Source organism: Anolis carolinensis, chromosome 2 (assembly GCF_035594765.1).
Source record: "Anolis carolinensis isolate JA03-04 chromosome 2, rAnoCar3.1.pri, whole genome shotgun sequence".
NCBI classification, from domain to species: domain Eukaryota; kingdom Metazoa; phylum Chordata; class Lepidosauria; order Squamata; family Dactyloidae; genus Anolis; species Anolis carolinensis.
The window spans coordinates 158,530,783-158,549,920 of record NC_085842.1 but is presented as its reverse complement, the minus strand read 5'-3'; the positions used below and the strand labels follow the sequence as shown (position 1 = coordinate 158,549,920).

The following is a 19,138-nucleotide window of genomic DNA, read 5'->3' as shown; positions in this document are numbered from 1 at the left end:
CTTCACAGCTCCTCTTGTTTCTAAGTTCATGCACCAAGCTTCAAAGGCTGATCAAGTCAACTTGCGGCGCTTGTGTTTTCAGTTGTCCTCATTCCAAATGGGCCCCACAGGCACCTCCTTGCCGCCCAGTCTTGGAGACGTCAAAATATTAAGAGGGAGGCACAAAACGTTGAAAACCTAGGGGTAGATAGGTTTTGTTGCACCGAGTAGTATCCAACTTACATAAGAGTAAATCCATTAAAATAGTATTTCAGCAAGTCTCATTGAGGTCTTGTTTGAGCAGATTCACCTCGGACTGTGATTTGAGATCAATTTTTTGGAAGTAGCATTAAAATATAACTGACAACCGAGGTTAATAAAACACATCAGATGCTCTCACTTCTGTCTTTTTTCAGTTATATATGTTGGCATACACCACACACACACATATGTCCATCACTTGTGTGGCTATATAACAGACATTTGAATCACTAAGCAGCCCCTAATTAAGAGCTGTTCAGCAAGCATGGCATGTCAAAAGGATGAATTGTTGGTTGCAGCACATTGCAGGAGACAATATTGAATGTCATAGGGCTTTTTCCTGCAAAAGGTTGAAACACTAAGTGAACCTAATGTACTTTCATAGATGTAGTTGACTATGTTGTGCTCCGCCTCGAGACAAAAAAAGAGGGAAGTTTTAAATTATTATTATTATTTGAAACACAACAACATGAGTCCACAGAAGCCACTCTGCTGGCTGTTGTATTGGATCACACTTTCCAAGTGTCTAGGACTGTGTGATGTATCGGCGAATAATGCATTATTATTATTATTATTACTATTATTATTATTACTGGGTTGCCGAGTTTTCCAGGCTGTATGGCCATGTTCAAGAAGCATTCTCTCCTGATGTTTCACCCACATCTATGGCATGCATCCTCAGAGGTTATGAGGTACATTGGAAACTAAGCAAGTTTATTTATCTGTGGAATATCCAGGGTGGGAGAAGGTCTTGTTTGTTGGAGGCAAGTGTGAATGTTGCAATTAATCACCTTGATTAGTACTGAAAAGCCTTGCAGCTTCAAGGCCTGGCTGAATTCTGCCTGGGGGAATCCTCTGTTGGGAGGTGTTTTACCTGGCTCTGTTTGTTTTATGTCTGGAATTCCCCTGTCTTCTAAGTGTTGTTCTTTGTTTACTGCCCTGATTTTAGAATTTTTTTAATACTGGAGCTTCCACAGATGTATACAAGTCCCTTGCTTAGTTTGCACAACCTCTGAGGATGTCTGCCATGGATGCGGGTGAAACGTCAGGAGAGAATGCTTCTGGAACATGGCCATACAGCTCGGACAACTCACAGCAACCCAGTGGTTCCGGCCATGAAAACCTTTGATAACTTATTATTATTATATCTTAAATCACTCCCAAATAGTCCATTTTAAGAGAAATAGCCAAGGTGAAAAGCAAGAGGGCTCACTGAACTGGAGTATGGCAGCTGCATCCAAACAAAATACCACGTATCTTTCTGTTTAAATATCTCCAGGAGAAGCCAATATTTTTGGCAAACAATTCTGGAAAGTTCTAGCTCCTTTTCAAAGTTAAGGATCTTTCGCGGGCTTAATATACAAAGTTTTTCCAATATACTGTACTGATTATCAATGGTAGAGACATTTATCCTCGTCACTGTTTTGGTAGTCCAGCAGGGGGAGCCCATGAGCAGTTTTCAGTGTTTACAAGTAAATTAGCCAGAGATAAATTATATTGATAGACATCAGCTTTATTGATCCCCCAGCAGTGTTCCTTTGAGACATTTAGTTCATCAGACTTTATTTTTTAAAAGTATACCATATTTGAAATTATTGGTTTCCCCTAAGACAACTATTTTTATGTTCAAGCCAGAAATCTTTGGAACAATTTGTTATCCAAGCGGTGCTCTGGTAGGAAGCAAGGATGTGTATGTGTTTAATACCTGTGTTTCTCTCTTCCTTTAAAACATGTGAACATTCCCCAGCATTTTCAGACCAGCTTCCATGGGCCGCACCCAAAAAAGGGAGTTGTAGATCAAGGGCATATCCACCTTACACAGGTTTATCAGTCATACTGCTTTACTTTCTCTGAGGTTTGTAGTTTTGTGACTTTTAACACGGAGCACTAATGATGTAACTCAAGGGGATCCAATTCCCTCTTCAGAATGAAGCCAAGGCACTTAAAGTGGATTTAAAGTGTGATAATTCTGCAGTTCGGGTTCACCCTTTGACAGCTGAAGAGCTAAAAGCTCTCTCATTTTAGTTTGAAAATGAGCAAAGTGCAGCCTTCCAGGTGTTGTTGGACTTCAGGTCCCAGCAGGCCTAACCAGCATATTGAAGAATGTTGGAAGATGTAGTCAAACAATCTTTGGAGGGTCGCTGCACCTGTTTTTAACACCAAAAAAGTGAGATAGGAGGTTTATCCAAACAATCAAGCTTCCAAGCAAAGAGAAACATGCAAGGAGGGACGCTGTCCTGCAGAATTACTGTACTGTGGTGTGACTGTGGCTGCCCGCCTGCCATTAGGAGAGAAGCCATTTGTCTGTGAGAACAACAAGGATCTTAAGGGACTGGCGGCCAAGGGGGGGATTTGCACCCGTTGTCATGGCAACCATGTGGGATGTCTGTTCTTGAGTGGCGGATTGGAGAAATGGGGAAGGGGATGTTAGACACTACTTCCCCCGGAGGAGAAAAATGCTCATCCTGGAAGCCCTTTGCCGGAGGAACTGGCACTCCCGGCAGTGTGCCATAAGCCCCTGTGCATCAGACGACTGCTGACCTCAACCATGTCTAGTCCCTGAGATTTTGAGGAAAGAGGGAACTGCTTCCCCCGGGGCAGGAATAGGTTGTTTTTTTATGCAGCATTCAGACAGGTAGGTGGAATCCAAGCTAGCCAATGGTATTGGAGCTTCAGCTGATCAATAGGACTCAAAAACTACTTTATGGCAATGTTTGGAAATATAGGGTTGGGCAGGAGCCAGGTTCCCATCATGATCTGGGCAGACTCATTGAAATCAGTGGGACATTGTCCAGGTTAAAACTTATATGTCACTAGTTTCAATGGGCCAGGACAGGTGGGAATTTTTCATATAGTACGACAAATATAGACACACAGAGAAAAGTTATTTCTGGGGGATGTATTGCTTTCTACCTCTGTTGTTGCTGCTTCTTCTCTTTTTTCCCTTTTCTTTACTCTGGCCAAATAGTGTTTTGTTTTTAATGTTTACTTTTTAGATCTAAGAAATAAACTTACATAGTATTCTTTGCATAATTGTAACACTGAACTAAAAATGTTCCTTTTCCTGGAAGAGGGAGAAATGTTGAATTGAGTATAATGCAGAAGTGTACTTCATTATTATTATTATTATTACTTCAGTAGATATATAGCTATTAAAAATGTGCCGTTAGTGCCTGCTAGGTAGGGTTTGGTTCCAGGAGCCCCTGAAACCATCAGTGTGCTAGTCTTATGATATATAATGGCATAGTAACTTGGTGTCCTTTATATAAAGTGGCAAAATCAAGATTTGCTTTTTGAATTTAAAAATATTTTCCAAGCCATGGATGGTTAATATAGGGGGCAACTTCATTTACAGGCAATCCGCAAGCAAGTTACAAACAGGATAGGTTCTGTAGGTTTGAATTTGTATGTAAGTTGGAACAGGGACATTGAAGTGCAACTCCAACCACTTTTTTGGAGTTTTTAAAGCTTTGGCTAGCATACGGAAGGGTTAACACCCATTTGGTGTTTGTTTTGCTGTCTGTGCCCCTCATTTTATGTCCCTGTGATAACTGGATTTTGAAAAAAAAGCTTGTAGTAGAAACAAGTATTGGTGATAAATCTTCAGTGGAGACAACATTTCCACATGATAATTCTTTCAGGGGTTAATTTCCCTTCCTAAAAGTAGATTTTTCTCACTTCTTGTTGTCCCACCCCCATTCTTAACTATGAGTCGTCCATAAGTCGGATGTTTGTAACTCAGCTACTGTGCCAGTCTTACAGACATTATAAGGGGACATGTTGGTGGTGTGCTGTCAGTGTTCCAGGGTATAGTTGCCAAAGGGCAAAAAGACCTTGTCCAGCCTGCCCTTATGCCTCTTCTGCTCTTCTGTGCAGAAATCAGTAAATGGAGCTGCCACAGTGACAAGGAGAGTGCCACGATTGACTGCTGATGTTTGCATGTTGTATTTACAAGTTTCGGCTCTAATCATTGGTTGCCAAGCTACTGGACTGGGAATTGTGCAGCTTTTCATGTATTTCTGGATTGCAATTCCCAGCGTTCCTCACTATTTGTGAAAGTGGCTGCTAAGAGTGCATCCTATTATTTTGCTTACTATTCCTATTTACAACATCTGGAGGGTTTCATGACTCCCACCCCTCCTCTGAGAACAGCAGTCACTCATGCAAAGCATTTCCTGAACAATCCACTGCCTCCTCCAAGAAAATGTAGTGTTGCTAATTTCCATAAGGATAGACAGTGGTGGTCCTCCAAATGATTTGGTCCTACAGCTCCCATCAGTTATATCCAGCCTGAAGGATTTAAGGAAATTGTGGTCCAGAAATATCTAGTGCTCCACGGTTGCCTACCTCTGCATATGGGGATTCAGTTCTGAAGACAGGGAAGTACTAGAGGCACTGGGAAAACTTTCACCCACCAGATGGTTTTGGACTTCAGTTCCCAGAAGCCTCCAACCAATATGGCTGATTGTAACATCTGGAGGATCAAAGATGGATTGCAGCAGAGAGACCTTCCCAACCCTCTGTAATCCAAATTCTTAAGGTGCAACTTCAGAGCATTGTGGAGAGTTAGTGTCCTTCTCTGTTGAATTTCCTAGATTTGCATTGCTAAGCAATGTTTTCTCCCCCTTCTTGACCAGTAGTTCTCAACCTTTGGGTCCCCAGGTGTTTTGGCCTTCAATTCCCAGAAATACTAACAGCTGGTAAACTGGCTGGCATTCCTGGGAGTTGCAGGCCAAAACACCTGGGGAGCCACAGGTAGAGAACCACTGTTCTTGACCAAAGGGTCAGATTCAATATGATATTTTTCAAGCTTGGCACGTGACAGTTTTTTTAAGCCAATGCAAGCCAAATCCAGTTGAGGTTGGTATCTGAGGGCAACATGTTAAGTACTTTTGCCTCTACCAGTTCCTAAGCTATATAAGAAGTCCCACATTGGTTATTTATTTGTGAGAAATGGACTCACCAAGGTTAGCAAGATGAGGAGCAGTGTCTGCTTTGAATCTGGGAGATTCACAGTGTTTGATAGGCCATAGCAGTGGATCTTTCCTACTGACTTTCAGTCTGCTGTCAAATCTGCCCTTGTACTCTTCCAACCTTGGAACACTTCCCAAGATTAGATCCCTAGGCAGTGTAATGGAACTACTAAGTTTTGCATTACCTCAGGAGACTGGTTCTCTCACATTTGCAGGCGTCAGACCTTCCTTTGGGAGCAGAGAGCCAATAAATGCTGTGAGCCCCGGAGATCATCTGTTGCTCCTTTTGCACACAGTAAATGATAACAGGCTTTAACAATTTGTTAGTTTTATTTGTATCCTGTCTTGTTTCTGGATCACTCAAAGTGGTATCCATGGCTCTTTTTCTTCCTTTTTCATAACAACTGGTCCTTACCTTGGATTGCAGTATTTCCAGTTCTGATCTGGATGGGGTGGGTGGCTGTCTTTTCAGTACCTGGCGTTAAACAGGAAAGCGAAGTCCTCTTTCTGCCCAGAAATGGGCCTTCATCATGGGCCAGGGGTGCGACCCTGGAAAATCCCCTTGGGATTCAATGTGTCTCAATGTTTATTCATCCTTAAAGGCAGGCACCTCCATAGCCAACAGAACTTAACCTTTAAAGGTCTGCGATATAGATATCACTATTAACTTGCCATAAGGGCTATTACTTTCTTGGCTTTCATCTTGGCCAAAAACTCCAGTTACAGGAGTGTGCATTTTCATATTAAATCCCATGACATGCTCTCAAGACCTGGAAATGCATTCATCTTTTTTTAAAATTATCAAAAAAAGAAAAAGAAAATTGCTGGTTTCCATACAAGGTTGCCTGTATTTGAAGTATCACTTCAAATAAAATAATACAGATTATCTGTGTGGAGCCTACTGTTTGTATATCCCTTGGTAAAAGTAAAGGTAAAGGTTTTCCCCTGACATTAAGTCTACTCATGTCCGACTCTGGGGGTTAGGGCCCATCTCCATTTCTAAGCCAAAGAGCCGACATTGTCCAAGAGCCGACACCTCCAATGTCATGTGGCGGGCATTACTGCATGTAGCACTGTTACCTTCCCATTGGAGCAGTGCCTACTGACCTACTCACATTCACATGTTTTCAAACTGCTAGGTTGGCAGAAGCTGGGGCTAACAGTGGGAGCTCACCTTGCCCCCCAGATTGACCTGCTGTGCCATTGCGGGTTCCAATGGTATTCATAGTTAAAATGAGCAAAATTCCTTTTGCAAGTATTTTCTTTTCCACAAGACTTTTTTATGGGGCGGGGGAGCAGTGGTTAAGAACTCCTTTCCAGTTTTTCTCTTGCAGGAAAACAATTTTGCAATTACTTGCAAGAAAAGTTGTTGTTTTTTTTTGTTCCATTTTGGATAACTGTTGGTAAAGAGATTCTGAGAGTTACAGTACAAAAGAAAAGTCATTTCCCCTGTACCACAGAGTTAAATGAGTGAATACCCAACAACTGACTGTGTCTTTCCTTCTTCCCCACTTCTTCTCCTAGAGATGCCCTGTATTCAAACCCAATATGGGACCTTGCTTCAGAACGGAGGACCCTGCGACCGCTACCCAGCAGACCTCTTGACCCCAGAGCTTGGCAAGTCCACCATGGACCTGGTTAATACAGAGATCACCACTGCCACAACCTCTCTGCCCAGCTTCAGCACCTTCATGGACAATTACACGGGTGAATTTGACGCCTTCCTCTACCAGATCCCAGCTGCCAATCCCACTGCGGCCTCCTTCAAGCTAGAAGACTTCCAGGTGTACGGCTGTTATCCTGGCACTTTCAGCAACCAGTTGGATGAGACCATGTCCTCAAGTGGCTCGGACTATTACGGCAGCCCTTGTTCCGTCCCTTCCCCTTCCACGCCAAGCTTCCAGACTTCCCAGGGGCCATCTTGGGAGAACTCTTTTGGGGCCTATTCCCCGACGCACACCTATGACGGCATGAGGCCTTGGGTGACAGCGGCGACCACAACAGAGCCCCCCAAAAGCAGTTCTGCCCAACCTTCCTATTTTTCCTTTGGCCACTCTGCTCATAGCCCTGGTGTGCCTCCACAGAGTCCCCTGAAGATGCAGCCAGCATCCCACCCGCATTTGGTAGATGGTGATGTCTTCTCACTGCCCCAAACCTCCCCTGCTGTGAATTTCCCCCCTTTGCCGCTCAGCCAGGTCTCTCCTGTTATGGATAGCTCTGGCTTGATGGACAACTCCCTCTCTCCAACCAAAGCACGCAGTCCTGGGTCCAATGAGGGACGCTGTGCTGTCTGCGGGGACAACGCTTCATGCCAACACTATGGTGTCCGGACCTGTGAAGGCTGCAAGGGTTTTTTTAAGGTAAGGGCATTGTTGTCTTCTCACATTGTAACATCCCTAGATGCCATGCAGACAAATCCCAGCCTTACTCATGCAGCTTTGGCCAGTGGTGGGCTATCAGGCCTCCCTTTGGAAGGATGAGTGGGTGGGCTTGATGGGAGTGATGGAAGACTTTGTTGTGACTGCTCCAGGAATGACTCATCAGGCCTCTCTACAGAAAGAAGGCCATTGTAGAGCTACTTTCCCTTTCAAGCAGGATAGTAGGTGGCAGAACAAATGCATAGAGATTAGCCTTGGATGAGCTGCAACATCCCAGCAATGTTCTCTTGCTTCCCATGAAGAGTAAGATGCGGATAGTCATTCCATTGGTTAAGGGGAGTGGGGCTCTTCTGGCCTCCAAATTTTGCTGATCATCTAGCAAACATTGGCTGGACTGAGGTGGGCTGCTGGGAGTTGGAGTGTAAAAATATTTTGAAGGCCACACACCATTCCTACCCTGGTGTTAAAAAAATTAAGGGGATATTGGAAAGAAAAAGGGAATGTTGTCAGCCTTCCACATTTGCTATGGTAAGATGCACATGAAAGTGAAAAGCCAGGAATAAAGACATTGCCATTTTTTTACCCGAAAGTATGCCTTTTTAGGAATTACTAGGTCTTCCAGCATGATTCCATAATTGACTTCTGCTAGAAACTGAATATAATAGAGTTGCATTTGAGTAGCTAGTTCAGTGGTTCTCAGTCTGTGGGTCCCCAGATGTTTTGTTCTTCAAATCCCAGAAATCCTAACAGCTGGTAAACTGGCTGGGATTTCTGGGAGTTGTAGGCCAAAACACCTGGGGACTCACAGGTTGAGAACCACTGAACTAGAGAGTCATAGAGAACTATTCTCTCTAGAAATCTTTAGGTCCTCCAACATGGGAAGAGGAAGGTGATCATGTTCATTTAAGTTGTTTCGAAGTAGTTCTTACCACTAAGAGGTTTTTCCTGCCAAAAGGCTCTTGAAAAACCCTGACTGCCTGAAAACCTATTGATTGACATCTCCATCTTGAATATGGGTGCTGCTGTTTGGCTACAGAAGGGCTTAATATTCAGATATATGAGGCACAATTCAACATATACACCTTTCCTTATCTCCATATGGAGGTGGATCAGACTCTGCTTTTCTCTCTTTTTTTTACTTACAAGATTTTTAGATCTTATAATCTAAAAATTAACAAGAAGACTGAACAATCATTTAGGGAAGCCAGACTCTCCGTGGTTATTGCTCTCAGTATAGTGGACCCTGAGGCTGTAACAGTGGGCACATCCCTTGTGCTCACTTGCCCAAGCATTTCTAAATCTGCTTTGCTGGACAAATGCTTCCAAAAGGAGGTCACCTAATTTGCACACATCCCTGTCCCAAGAAGTTCTCACTTCTCTTATGGTTGAGGGAAGGAGAGAGACAGCAGGTAAAGCAAGTACGAGAAGTCCTTTCATTGCCTCTTCTCCAAGCTGTGCCTATGTGCTGGCGAATGCAAAGAGCCTGACTAGTAGGCACATTTCATACCTGTGTGGTCTTAGCACATTTCACAAAGGAGAAGACAGTGCATGCGCCTGATATCCAGCAGTCAGAATACAGAGAATTGTTTTTAAGGCCATATGGATACTGAAAGTGTATGTTGCTCAGTAAGGCTCTACTCCGAATGGAAATTTTAATTACTGTAAGTAATAGTCCTAGGGGATTTGCTGTTGTTACATGTCTTCCACTTGCCTCCAACACTGAGTAACCCACTCTCTCCCAGGGTTTTCTCAAGAAGACATGTTCAGAAGAGGTTTGTCCTTGCCCTTCTCTGAAGCTGCGAGAGTGTAAAATGCCCAAGGCCACCCAATGGGTTTCTCAGGGATTTGAACCCTTTTCACACTATTTATTAACTAGCTTACCCATGCCCAAGTGTTTGTGTTATCGCTCATATTGCTTTGTGACTATTCGTTGCAGCAACTTCACAAACACGTTAAATTTTAATAAGAAACTGTCTTCTAAAAACTTAAAGATACAACATTTTCACTGTAGCCTAAACTCTCATGTCCACTGCCCACTTTATCAGACAATGGCCAAGACAGCTTATTTCATAATATATGCATTGGGTCTTTATATTGCCACAACACTTTGTTTTTGCTGCATGACAATTTTCATATAATTGTCATCACCCGTACTTCTTGCATTCTGTTCCCTTCTTAGCCTCACTTCCCGCTTCTCTGCGGTCATGAATAAATGTTAGCCTTTAATGGACAACACAGCGCAGCTACTCCTTTGAAGAGCCAGAACCACCCTTAGTAAATGGGGAAAAGAATGGTTCTGATAGCATTTTGTGGGTTACATATGTCCCTTATGCTAACCCTAAAACTCCTGAGTCTCTAAATGTATAGGATATGGGGATCCATTTTGATTCCCAAAGCCTAGCAGGAAAATTGCACAACATATACAAAGATTTTAAGTCCTGATCAAATCAACATCATGTCTGCAGCTTGCATGGTGGAGAAGGGAAGTACGCCTTGCATCAAATGGAAACATTTTCCATTTTAAAGCATAAGGTTCTGTGAGGTCATTAATGACTCGTTTGCAGTTCAGATTTATGCTTATCTTGCTCCTGAAAAACATCCAGAAATGGTTGCCTACAGAATTCCCTTTTTAATATATATCTAAATATGAGTTTTACTCTATATCAGATGTGTCAAATTCACCTCATAGCTGCTTCATAGATTTGCATTGAACTTGCATCTGAACTATGCCAATGTGGTCCTTTGTCAATGTAACTGGAGTTTAAATTGTTTTCTCTAATCCTACAGTGGACCCCAAATGAAAACATGTATCATTGGAAGCTGCATTTTAGGAATCTGAAATGGTCTTTTTTCAGATCTAATGAAATCAGTCAGTTTTCATTAGGTCCAAAAAGAGACAATTTCAGGTTCCTAAAATACAGCTTCCAATGATACATGTTTTCATTTGAGGTCCACTGTTACCTATTGCTTGGTGTCTTGGGGACTTGGAAAAGGGGGTATTTCCTTGCTGCACCATATAGCGCATTACTGTATCATTTGATAAGGCCATGGTATCTGAGCTGTCACATGCACTCTGACTAAAAATCAGCAATTTAGTCCTAATTTTCATGTCAATGCACTTTCCTTTCCAAAATGAATACATGAACCAGACTACAACTGTATTTTAGTAGTCCTGTGTCTCTGAGATTGGCAATATGGTATTGTTAGGAAAATTGTTCAAAGATAGTGAAATTAATGAAAAAGTATCAGTTGGAGAAATTGATTACAAGGACTAATTGCATTAACAAAATGAAGTGAACCAATATTTATATCAGTATGTGAATTTTCAAGGACATGTATAGAGGGTTTCTAAAAAAAAAATCAAACGGGTACAGAATTGGGAACAAATAGACTTGATTAGGAAATTATCAAAAATTGGGACAACCAGAAATGGCCTATTTATCCTTTTCCTACTCACAGCTTGCTCTTTTATATGCAAACTGAAGAGGTATGTTCAGTTGGATCCAAAAAGATTAAATATGTGACACTAACCATGAACGTGGGGTGGAGAAGGTTTGTGCCATTGAGGGTTCCCTTTACAATGTGTCTTAAATGACATGTTACATCAGAATACTTCCTCATTCATAAATGCTTCCCACTCAGTGACTATAATACTGAAAATTGCTGATTTTTTTTAGTTGCGATCAGACCATTACAGATACACTGCCTCAAACAGAAGGCACTTTACGATGGTAGGGGCTGAAATGTCCACCTGTTAATAATCCGCTGGGCATCGACGTTTCCAAAATATAGTTGTTTTTTTCTTACACTGCTCAGAATCCTGGAGTTATAGCCCTCAAAAGTAATATATCCAGGCTCTGATGCACCTGCATACAACCCAGTTTTATAGCTTGTGATTTGAAATATAAATGCTTCATACTTGCTGAGGCGAGGCAACTGAAGGTCTCAGAGAAGGATGCTTCATTTTCTGTGTCAAGCTTGCTTGATGCCATTTCCATCTTTCATCACCACATTTCTATGGCATTAGTAATATTACCCACATCAGAAATGTGCCAGCACAGCTGTGACTGGAAGGGGTGCCCACCCACATGGATCATGAGATCCCTGTCATATCCTTGGGATGGTGCCCTTCTGAAATGAGAAACTACAGGTTGTAGGAACATGGCAAATACATAAATCACTGGGGGACAGACCTTGGTTTTTCTGTCGTCAAGGTTGCTGGGGAAGAGTACAATAGTCTAACTGCCCCTTTGTTCTCTCCTGCAGCGCACGGTGCAAAAGAATGCCAAATACATCTGCTTAGCCAACAAAGATTGCCCTGTGGACAAGCGGCGGAGAAACCGGTGCCAGTTCTGTCGTTTCCAAAAGTGCCTTGCTGTGGGAATGGTCAAAGAAGGTGAGACACATCCCCTCTCGCCTGTTGTCTGTGTCTAGGTTGTCTTTCTCTCTTGGGCAGATTAAGAACAAGCTTGTTAGTGACTTTCTTTTTGTGTCAGGAGCGCCTTGAGAAACTGCAAGTCGCTTCTGGCGTGAGAGAATTGGCCGTCTGCAAGGACGTTGCCCAGGGGACGCCAGGATTTTTTTTGATGTTTTTACCATCCTTTGTGGGAAGTTTCTCTCATGTCACCACATGGAGCTGGAGCTGATAGAGGGAGCTCATCCACGCTCTCCCCGAGTTGGATTCGAACCAGCAACCTTCAGCTCAGCAACCCAACCTTCAAGTCATCAGTTCTGCTTGCACAAGGGTTTAATCCACTGTGCCACCGGGGGGCTCCTTGTGACTAAATTGAACTGCAAAAAAAGGCAACCTGACTAGGTTACTTGAGAAACCCAGTTTTTCTAATTCAGAACTTGCAGCTTTAAATCTCTTTTGTAGTCATAATGTATTTAAGAAATTAATTTGGTGGGAAACCATTTTTCTGAATTGCCAGCAGCACTAAGTTATCAGCTGCTTTGCTGATGCTAAGACAAGGAGTGGATATTGAGCCATGCTGGACCTGGACACACAACCAAAGTGTGGATCAGGCCAACAAGTTCTCCTACATATTTTGTAGGAGGGAGACTCTGAGAAGCTGAATATTCAGAACCAGGTCTAATAAGCAGTAAGAAAACATGAGAGAGGTTGCAACATTGTTCCCTGAAAAGATGGCTTTTCATTCAAGCTTGCCTTCCTTTGAATATTCTGAAGCAGTGATTCTCAACCTGTGGGTCCCCAGATGTTTTATCCTTCAACTCCCAGAAATTCCAACAGCGGGTAAACTGACTGGGATTTCTGGGAGCTGTAAGCCAAAACACCTGGGGACCCACAGGTTAAGAACCACTGTCGTAAAGCTTTTCTTGAAATGGCAAATTATGTGTGGCCAGTATCACTCCCAAATTGCATTTAAGTACAGAATACTAGTACATGAAACCACGTTCAGCAGGGCTTTTGCATGCCTGTGTCTAGCTTGTCAGCACGTGATAATTAGTCAAACGTCATCTGCTGCTCTGGCAAGGGTTTTACCTCCTGCTCCTTGATTAAAAACCTCCCTAGCCTGCACGTGTCTCCTGTCAGTCGCTCCTGCTTGTCTAACAGTCTGTTCTCACCTCGCCATTTGTACCTCTCTTCCCTCAGTGGTGCGGACAGACAGCTTGAAAGGCCGCCGGGGTCGACTGCCCTCCAAACCGAAGCAAGCTCAAGATACTTCTCCAGTCAGCCTCATCTCGTCTCTCGTGAGAGCACACATAGATTCCATACCCAGCGCCGCTAAGCTGGACTATTCCAAGGTACTTATCTGCCTTTTGCGAACAAGAAGCACTGTGGCCTACTGACAACTGTTGCTGAGTGGGGTTGGAGAAATGTCCTGAACTGATAAAAGGAACAGCATGTTAAATGTCTTGGAAGCCAAACCCTAATATCATTGATAGACAGCACCAGACATGGCAAGGTCTCTAAATTTCCAGCACTTTTCAGTGGTTGACAGCAAGGAGCCCAACGAGGATCTTAAGAGAAGAACAAGTGTATTTTGCAGAACGTTCTGCTTTCGGATACAGTTTTTATCACTTGGAATAGAGCAGACTACTATAAAAAGACAGATCTCGCCCATGTGCCTCAGTGGAGATCTGACTGGCAGCACTGTGCCTTAAATGCCTCTGCCATATAATGCCTTTCCGTTGTGAGAAGGTGACTAGAACTGATCAAGGCCCATCCAACCCGTAGTATGCTTCCAAGTTCATGTCAGACAGATGCTTCTGAGAGTCACATAAGCACACTGAAAAAGCACTGGTCACTTTCTGGTTTCCCTTCACATTAGGTATACCAGTTTACTACCCTTTAAGTTGTGATGGCAACATCATGTGAAATCCTGGAATATTTTGGTTTTGTCAGAGGCACTGGAGGAGCTCCTTGATAAAGAAATCTAAAGGTCTCTTTCCTCACTGTGTAGTGTGAATGGGCTCCTGCTTGTCTGTCCCCAGCATTGGTTATTTGGAGGCTTGCTTTTCAGGTTAGTAGCTGGTGAAGAGCTCTCCTCTGTATATAATCCTTTTTTATTTTAGCCAGGATGGGGAATCTGTTGTTCCTCAAAATGTGCCTGGATTTCAGTGCCCCTCTGCCTCAAATAGCATGGCCAAGAACATCTGTTCATGCACTGGTCATGTTATTGTTATTGTTGTTTGTGGTATTTATATTCCCCTTGGCCATAAAGATAGGACTCAAGACAGCTTACAGATTGAGAAATTAATTCCTTCAGAATCTGTCAGTTCCAGGATCTAGAATTAAACTACTACCAAGAGCCAGCATAATGGATTGGTTTGAGTGTTGGGCTACAATTCTAGAGACCATGGAAACCTCCTGGGTAGCTTTTGGCAAGTCAAATTCTCTCAGCCTCAGAGAATGGCAATGACAAACATCTTCTGAACAAAACTTGATAAAAATCCCCATTGTAGGGTTCCCTTAGAGCAGGTATGGGCAAACTTTTGCTCTCCAGGTGTTTTGGACTTCAACTGCTTAAGTGGCTGAGGGGGAAAAGGAAAGTGCCTAAGGCTGTTAGGAATGGTGGGAGCTGAAGTCCAAAACACCTGGAGGGCAAATGTTTGCTCATGCCTTCCTTAGAGCGACCATAAGTCAGGAATGACTTGAAGGCACCCAAGATCAACAGACTGCGTCTCTTCCTTTACATTCAAAAATCCTACAGAAGATTCAAGATACGGAACAAAAATGCAGTTGGTTTAAACTAGGCTAAAAGAAAAGAAAATTCATTTAGGCACTCCAATTGGGACCTTACTTTGCATGTAAAGTGAGTGCTGGCAACTGGAGCATAATTGCACTGGTTTCTGCATCTCTCCAGCATCCTTGAAAAGAGGAAAGTGGTGAAAGGAGACTCCTTGTTTTACCTGTTCTTTAAACAACTTGCTTGTCTTTGTGCTCCCAGTTTCAGGAATCGGTCTCCTACCAGTTTGAGAAGGAAGACTGTGTGGATGTGCAGCAGTTTTATGATCTGTTAACGGGGTCCATGGATGTGATACGGAAATGGGCAGAAAAGATCCAAGGCTTCCTAGAGCTTCCAAAAGAGGATCAAGACCTGCTTCTAGAATCAGCTTTTTTGGAACTCTTCATTCTCCGGCTAGCATACAGGTAACAGCCCTGTCCCTTGAAGTCAGCACAAAACTGGGGTGGGGACTGTGTGACCCTCCAGATGTTGAGGGACTACAGCTCTTAGCAGTACTTCTCAACATGTTCAGTGGTGTATGATATTGGGAGTTACAATCCAACTCAATCTAGACCAGTGGTTCTCAACCTGTGGGTCCCCGGGTATTTAGCCTACAACTCCCAGAAATCCCAGCCAGTTTACCAGCTGCTAGGATTTCTGGGAGTTGAAGGCCAAAACATCTGGAGACCCACAGGTTGAGAACCACTGATCTAGACAGCTGCATGATTCTCACTCTTGGCCTAAATAGAGGTCCAGGTTTGCCTTATATCATATATGCATGGTGCAAAGCGGTTATCATCCTGGAATGAGAAAACTATTCATCCAGATGTTGGTGGACTTTAATTTCCATAGTCCCTGGCTAGAGATGATTGGAATTTGGAGTCCATCCATTGGAAGGGTTGAAGATTATGTCATCTGAGAGACATCTAGTACAGGCCCCTGCCTTGCAGGAATACACAACTAAAGCCTTCCAGAAAGGAGCCCAATAAACCTCTGCTTAAAGACATCTATAATTGGAGAGTCCATGAACCTCCAAGGAAATATGTTTCACAGTCGAACAGCACTCAGTGGGAAAGTTCTTCCTAAAGTTTAGATAGAATCTTATTTGAATCAATTTCTGGAGTAGCAGAAAACAAGCTTGCTCCATTTTTCTACATGTTATCCCTTCAGATATTTAAAGATAGCTATCATATAACGTCTCAGTCTTCTCTTCTCCAAGCTAAACATATCCAGCTCTCTTGGCACTCATCCCTACAGGCCAGCATGGCAAAACAAATGCCAGGAATTAGACCTGGGGATTACGACATGCAGAGCACACACTTCGACAATTCACCTGTGATGGCAGTAGCTTTGACTGGATTGCCATGTGTGGAGAGGAGCTTGTGGCTATTTCTCAGGGCAGAGGAGAGAAGACTGGGATTTTTAATCCAAACATATGCTTACAACCCGTGGCTTGTGATTCGCCCCTCAGTGGTTACACTCAGTAAATTGGGCAGGAAAATAGAAGGAAAGTAGGACTATTGGGGCATTGTATAGTTTGGTACAGCTCTTCACTGCTGCAAAGCATCTAATCAATGGCTTAAACTTGACTTCCTACATTTATTCAATTGTTTTCCTTCTTGTTGTCAGTCGTGCTTTGGGGTGGATGAGAAAAGGTTTCCAAACAAACTATCAGGCAGAGGCTGGATTGCCATCTGTCGGAGGTGTTTTGAATGTGATTTTCCTGCTTCTTGGCAGGGGGTTAGACTGAATGGCCCATGACATCTCTTCCAACTCTATGATTCTATGATTAGATCTTAGTCATTTGTAATCTACAGATTTCATGCTTTGCTTTGCAGGTCCAAGCCAGAAGAAGGCAAACTGATATTCTGCAATGGCGTGGTGCTGCATCGCATGCAGTGTGTCCGGGGCTTTGGCGAGTGGATAGACTCTATCATTGAGTTCTCCCAGAACCTCCATCGCATGAACATCGATGTGCCCTCCTTCTCCTGTCTTGCAGCACTTGTCTTAATCACAGGTAGCTGGACACCAGGCTTTCTGGGTGGGGTGGGCATCACAGGAGAAAACAGCAGGTGGGGAGGAAGGGCCCAGATAGTTCCAGCACAAGCAGCATTTCTCAGAAGCCGGGAGTGTGGAGCTGTTTTATGTTAAGAGCTATCTGGCTGTTTGGATGGTGCCTCCAAACAGACTTGTAATCACATTTGTAGATTCCTTCACAGAAAGGCATAAATCAAAGATACTTTTGTTTGACTACAGCTTTCAGAATCCCCCAGACAACATAAATGTTGAGGAATTCTAGGAATTGTATTCTCCTGACCCCCAAAAGTAAATTCCCAGAGCCCTAGAGATGACTCTTCTAAGGCAGCATCAATAGCTCATGATTAGCTTGAAAACTATTTGTGATAGGGAGACGGATATTTAAATTCTAGAGATCCCATCTTTCCTGGCTTGTTTTGACTCCAGTCTTGGTAGCTTTTCTTTTAATGGCTCGATCAATATTAATTTTCCTTTCCTTTTTTCCCATGCTGTGCCCTCTCTTGCCTCTCCTTGATCTCCCATCCAGACCGCCATGGGCTAAAGGAGCCAAAGAAGGTTGAGGACCTCCAGAACCGCATCATCAGCTGCCTTAAAGACCACGTAACATCTACCACCAATGAGCAGGTTCATCCTAATTGCCTCTCGAAACTGTTGAGCAAACTCCCTGAGCTCCGCACCCTCTGTACTCAAGGCCTGCAACGCATCTTCTACCTGAAACTGGAGGACCTCGTGCCCCCGCCTCCCATTGTGGATAAAATATTCATGGACACGCTGCCTTTCTGAGGATTACCAGTGAGGAGTCTGCAATGGACGGATGGTGCTTTCTTTGAGGAGGGCCTTCTTCCCTTTCTGGCTTGGCTTGTGTTTCTCCATCCCTGCTCTCCTCTGGATGGGACAAAACTGGAGGAAGGGAATTCCTTGCCATCCAGTATCCGGAGCGGAGGTGACAGGAACATTTCCAGAGACGTTGAGAGGTTGTTCAGACTGAAGACTACTATAGCACTATGTGCCCTTTCTCTTTCCCCAAGCCCAGAGCTTAGAGGTTACAGGAACATTCAGGACTGCCGTGTACTTCTCCCTGAACTTGAAACATCCTGGGTTTGGAATTTTTTTATGAAAAAAAACTTATGGGGGGAAATCCCAGTGTGCCTTCTAGGGTTACATGCACAATATCCCTAAATGATGCTGCCTTCCCTATGACCTGCCTGCAAACAGCTCTGTGTGCAGTTTGACACCTTAGATTCCATGCAGTTGTATACAGATAAGCATTCTGTTGTAAGTGTGGAATATGATGGATTTTGTTTTTCATTTTTACATATACACACAAATATATATATAGATATATATATACTGTCAAACGCTGGTTCAGGATTTTTAAAAGGAGGGGGAGAATTGCCTTTTCTGATTTGTATCCACATGATCAGGTCCTGGATCTTAGCTTCAGCTAAGAGCCTTTCTCCCCAGGTATGGTAATCGGTCTCTTCCAAGCCTCTTGCATAGGAGCTGCTGCTTGCATCCCAAAACTGAGGGCTGAAGAGATGGGGAAGTGGCTTCGCCATAAATACGCACGCACGCAGTCATGGGACAGCTTGCTTCCGCCCACCTGCTGTTTCCTCCAGGGCAGTTGAATGTTTGCTGGGTGTCCGAATTTTTTGTACAAGTTGTATATAAGATAAATAGCATGTTGGCTTTGTAAATACAAACAAATGAGTGAGTGAATGAATGAATGGCAGAGGTGGGAGGAGAAGGGAGGCTCTTCTGTTTGAGTCACTGATAAATGTGCGTTGCCCTATGCCTGCAGGACACCTTCTGCCTTTCTATGTACATAACTTTGTATTGTAAAGTCTGCCAATTTTTTGGCAATTATATTTGTCTATCCCTGCTTTCCAATTTCCAGTATGTGACTTTTTTCCAATTATTAATATATATATTTAATATATTGAATTAAAAAAGTATCCGGATTAGATGTACCTTTCATCTCACTGGTGTTTGTGCTTGGTCTTGAAATTTCACTTAAATGCCAGGGCAAGTTAAACTGGGAAAGAAGTTCCTCCTGCATAGAGAACAGTTTCCACCTTGTGCTGGAGTTCTTATGTTGTCAAGTATGCTATCCTGAAAAGAGGGCGAGGGGAGGGAATAAAGTCAGAGGTAGCCGTCACTTCCCATGTTGTGTTCTCTGTTCTCACTTTTGTTCTCTGTTCTTGTCTGTGGCCTTCTTCACAGTACACATCTATAGCATTTTACTCCCACTTTTCTTGCCACAAAGGTAGTCTCTGAAATCCTGAGATCACTTCACACATCACTTCAAATTCTCAGCCCA

At 43.3% G+C, this 19,138-nt stretch overlaps 1 protein-coding gene across 3 annotated transcripts in view; it reads left to right on the top strand.

The window, feature by feature from the left end:
* Nucleotides 1-18,788, top strand: part of nr4a1 (nuclear receptor subfamily 4 group A member 1) — a 42,904-nt gene extending 24,116 nt beyond the window's left edge. For 2 of the 3 annotated variants that reach the window (XM_008103977.3, XM_016991213.2), the window contains exons 2-7: nucleotides 6,738-7,573; nucleotides 11,858-11,987; nucleotides 13,206-13,357; nucleotides 15,004-15,206; nucleotides 16,620-16,798; nucleotides 17,345-18,788. In XM_008103977.3, coding sequence (XP_008102184.1) covers nucleotides 6,740-7,573; nucleotides 11,858-11,987; nucleotides 13,206-13,357; nucleotides 15,004-15,206; nucleotides 16,620-16,798; nucleotides 17,345-17,601 — 1,755 coding nt within the window. In that variant the 5' untranslated portion in view covers nucleotides 6,738-6,739 and the 3' untranslated portion in view covers nucleotides 17,602-18,788. Of the gene's footprint in view, nucleotides 1-2,617; nucleotides 2,876-6,737; nucleotides 7,574-11,857; nucleotides 11,988-13,205; nucleotides 13,358-15,003; nucleotides 15,207-16,619; nucleotides 16,799-17,344 lie in introns of those variants that run through there. The other variant, XM_062970943.1, reaches the window with a different exon arrangement.
* Nucleotides 18,789-19,138: the final 350 nt, after the last annotated feature.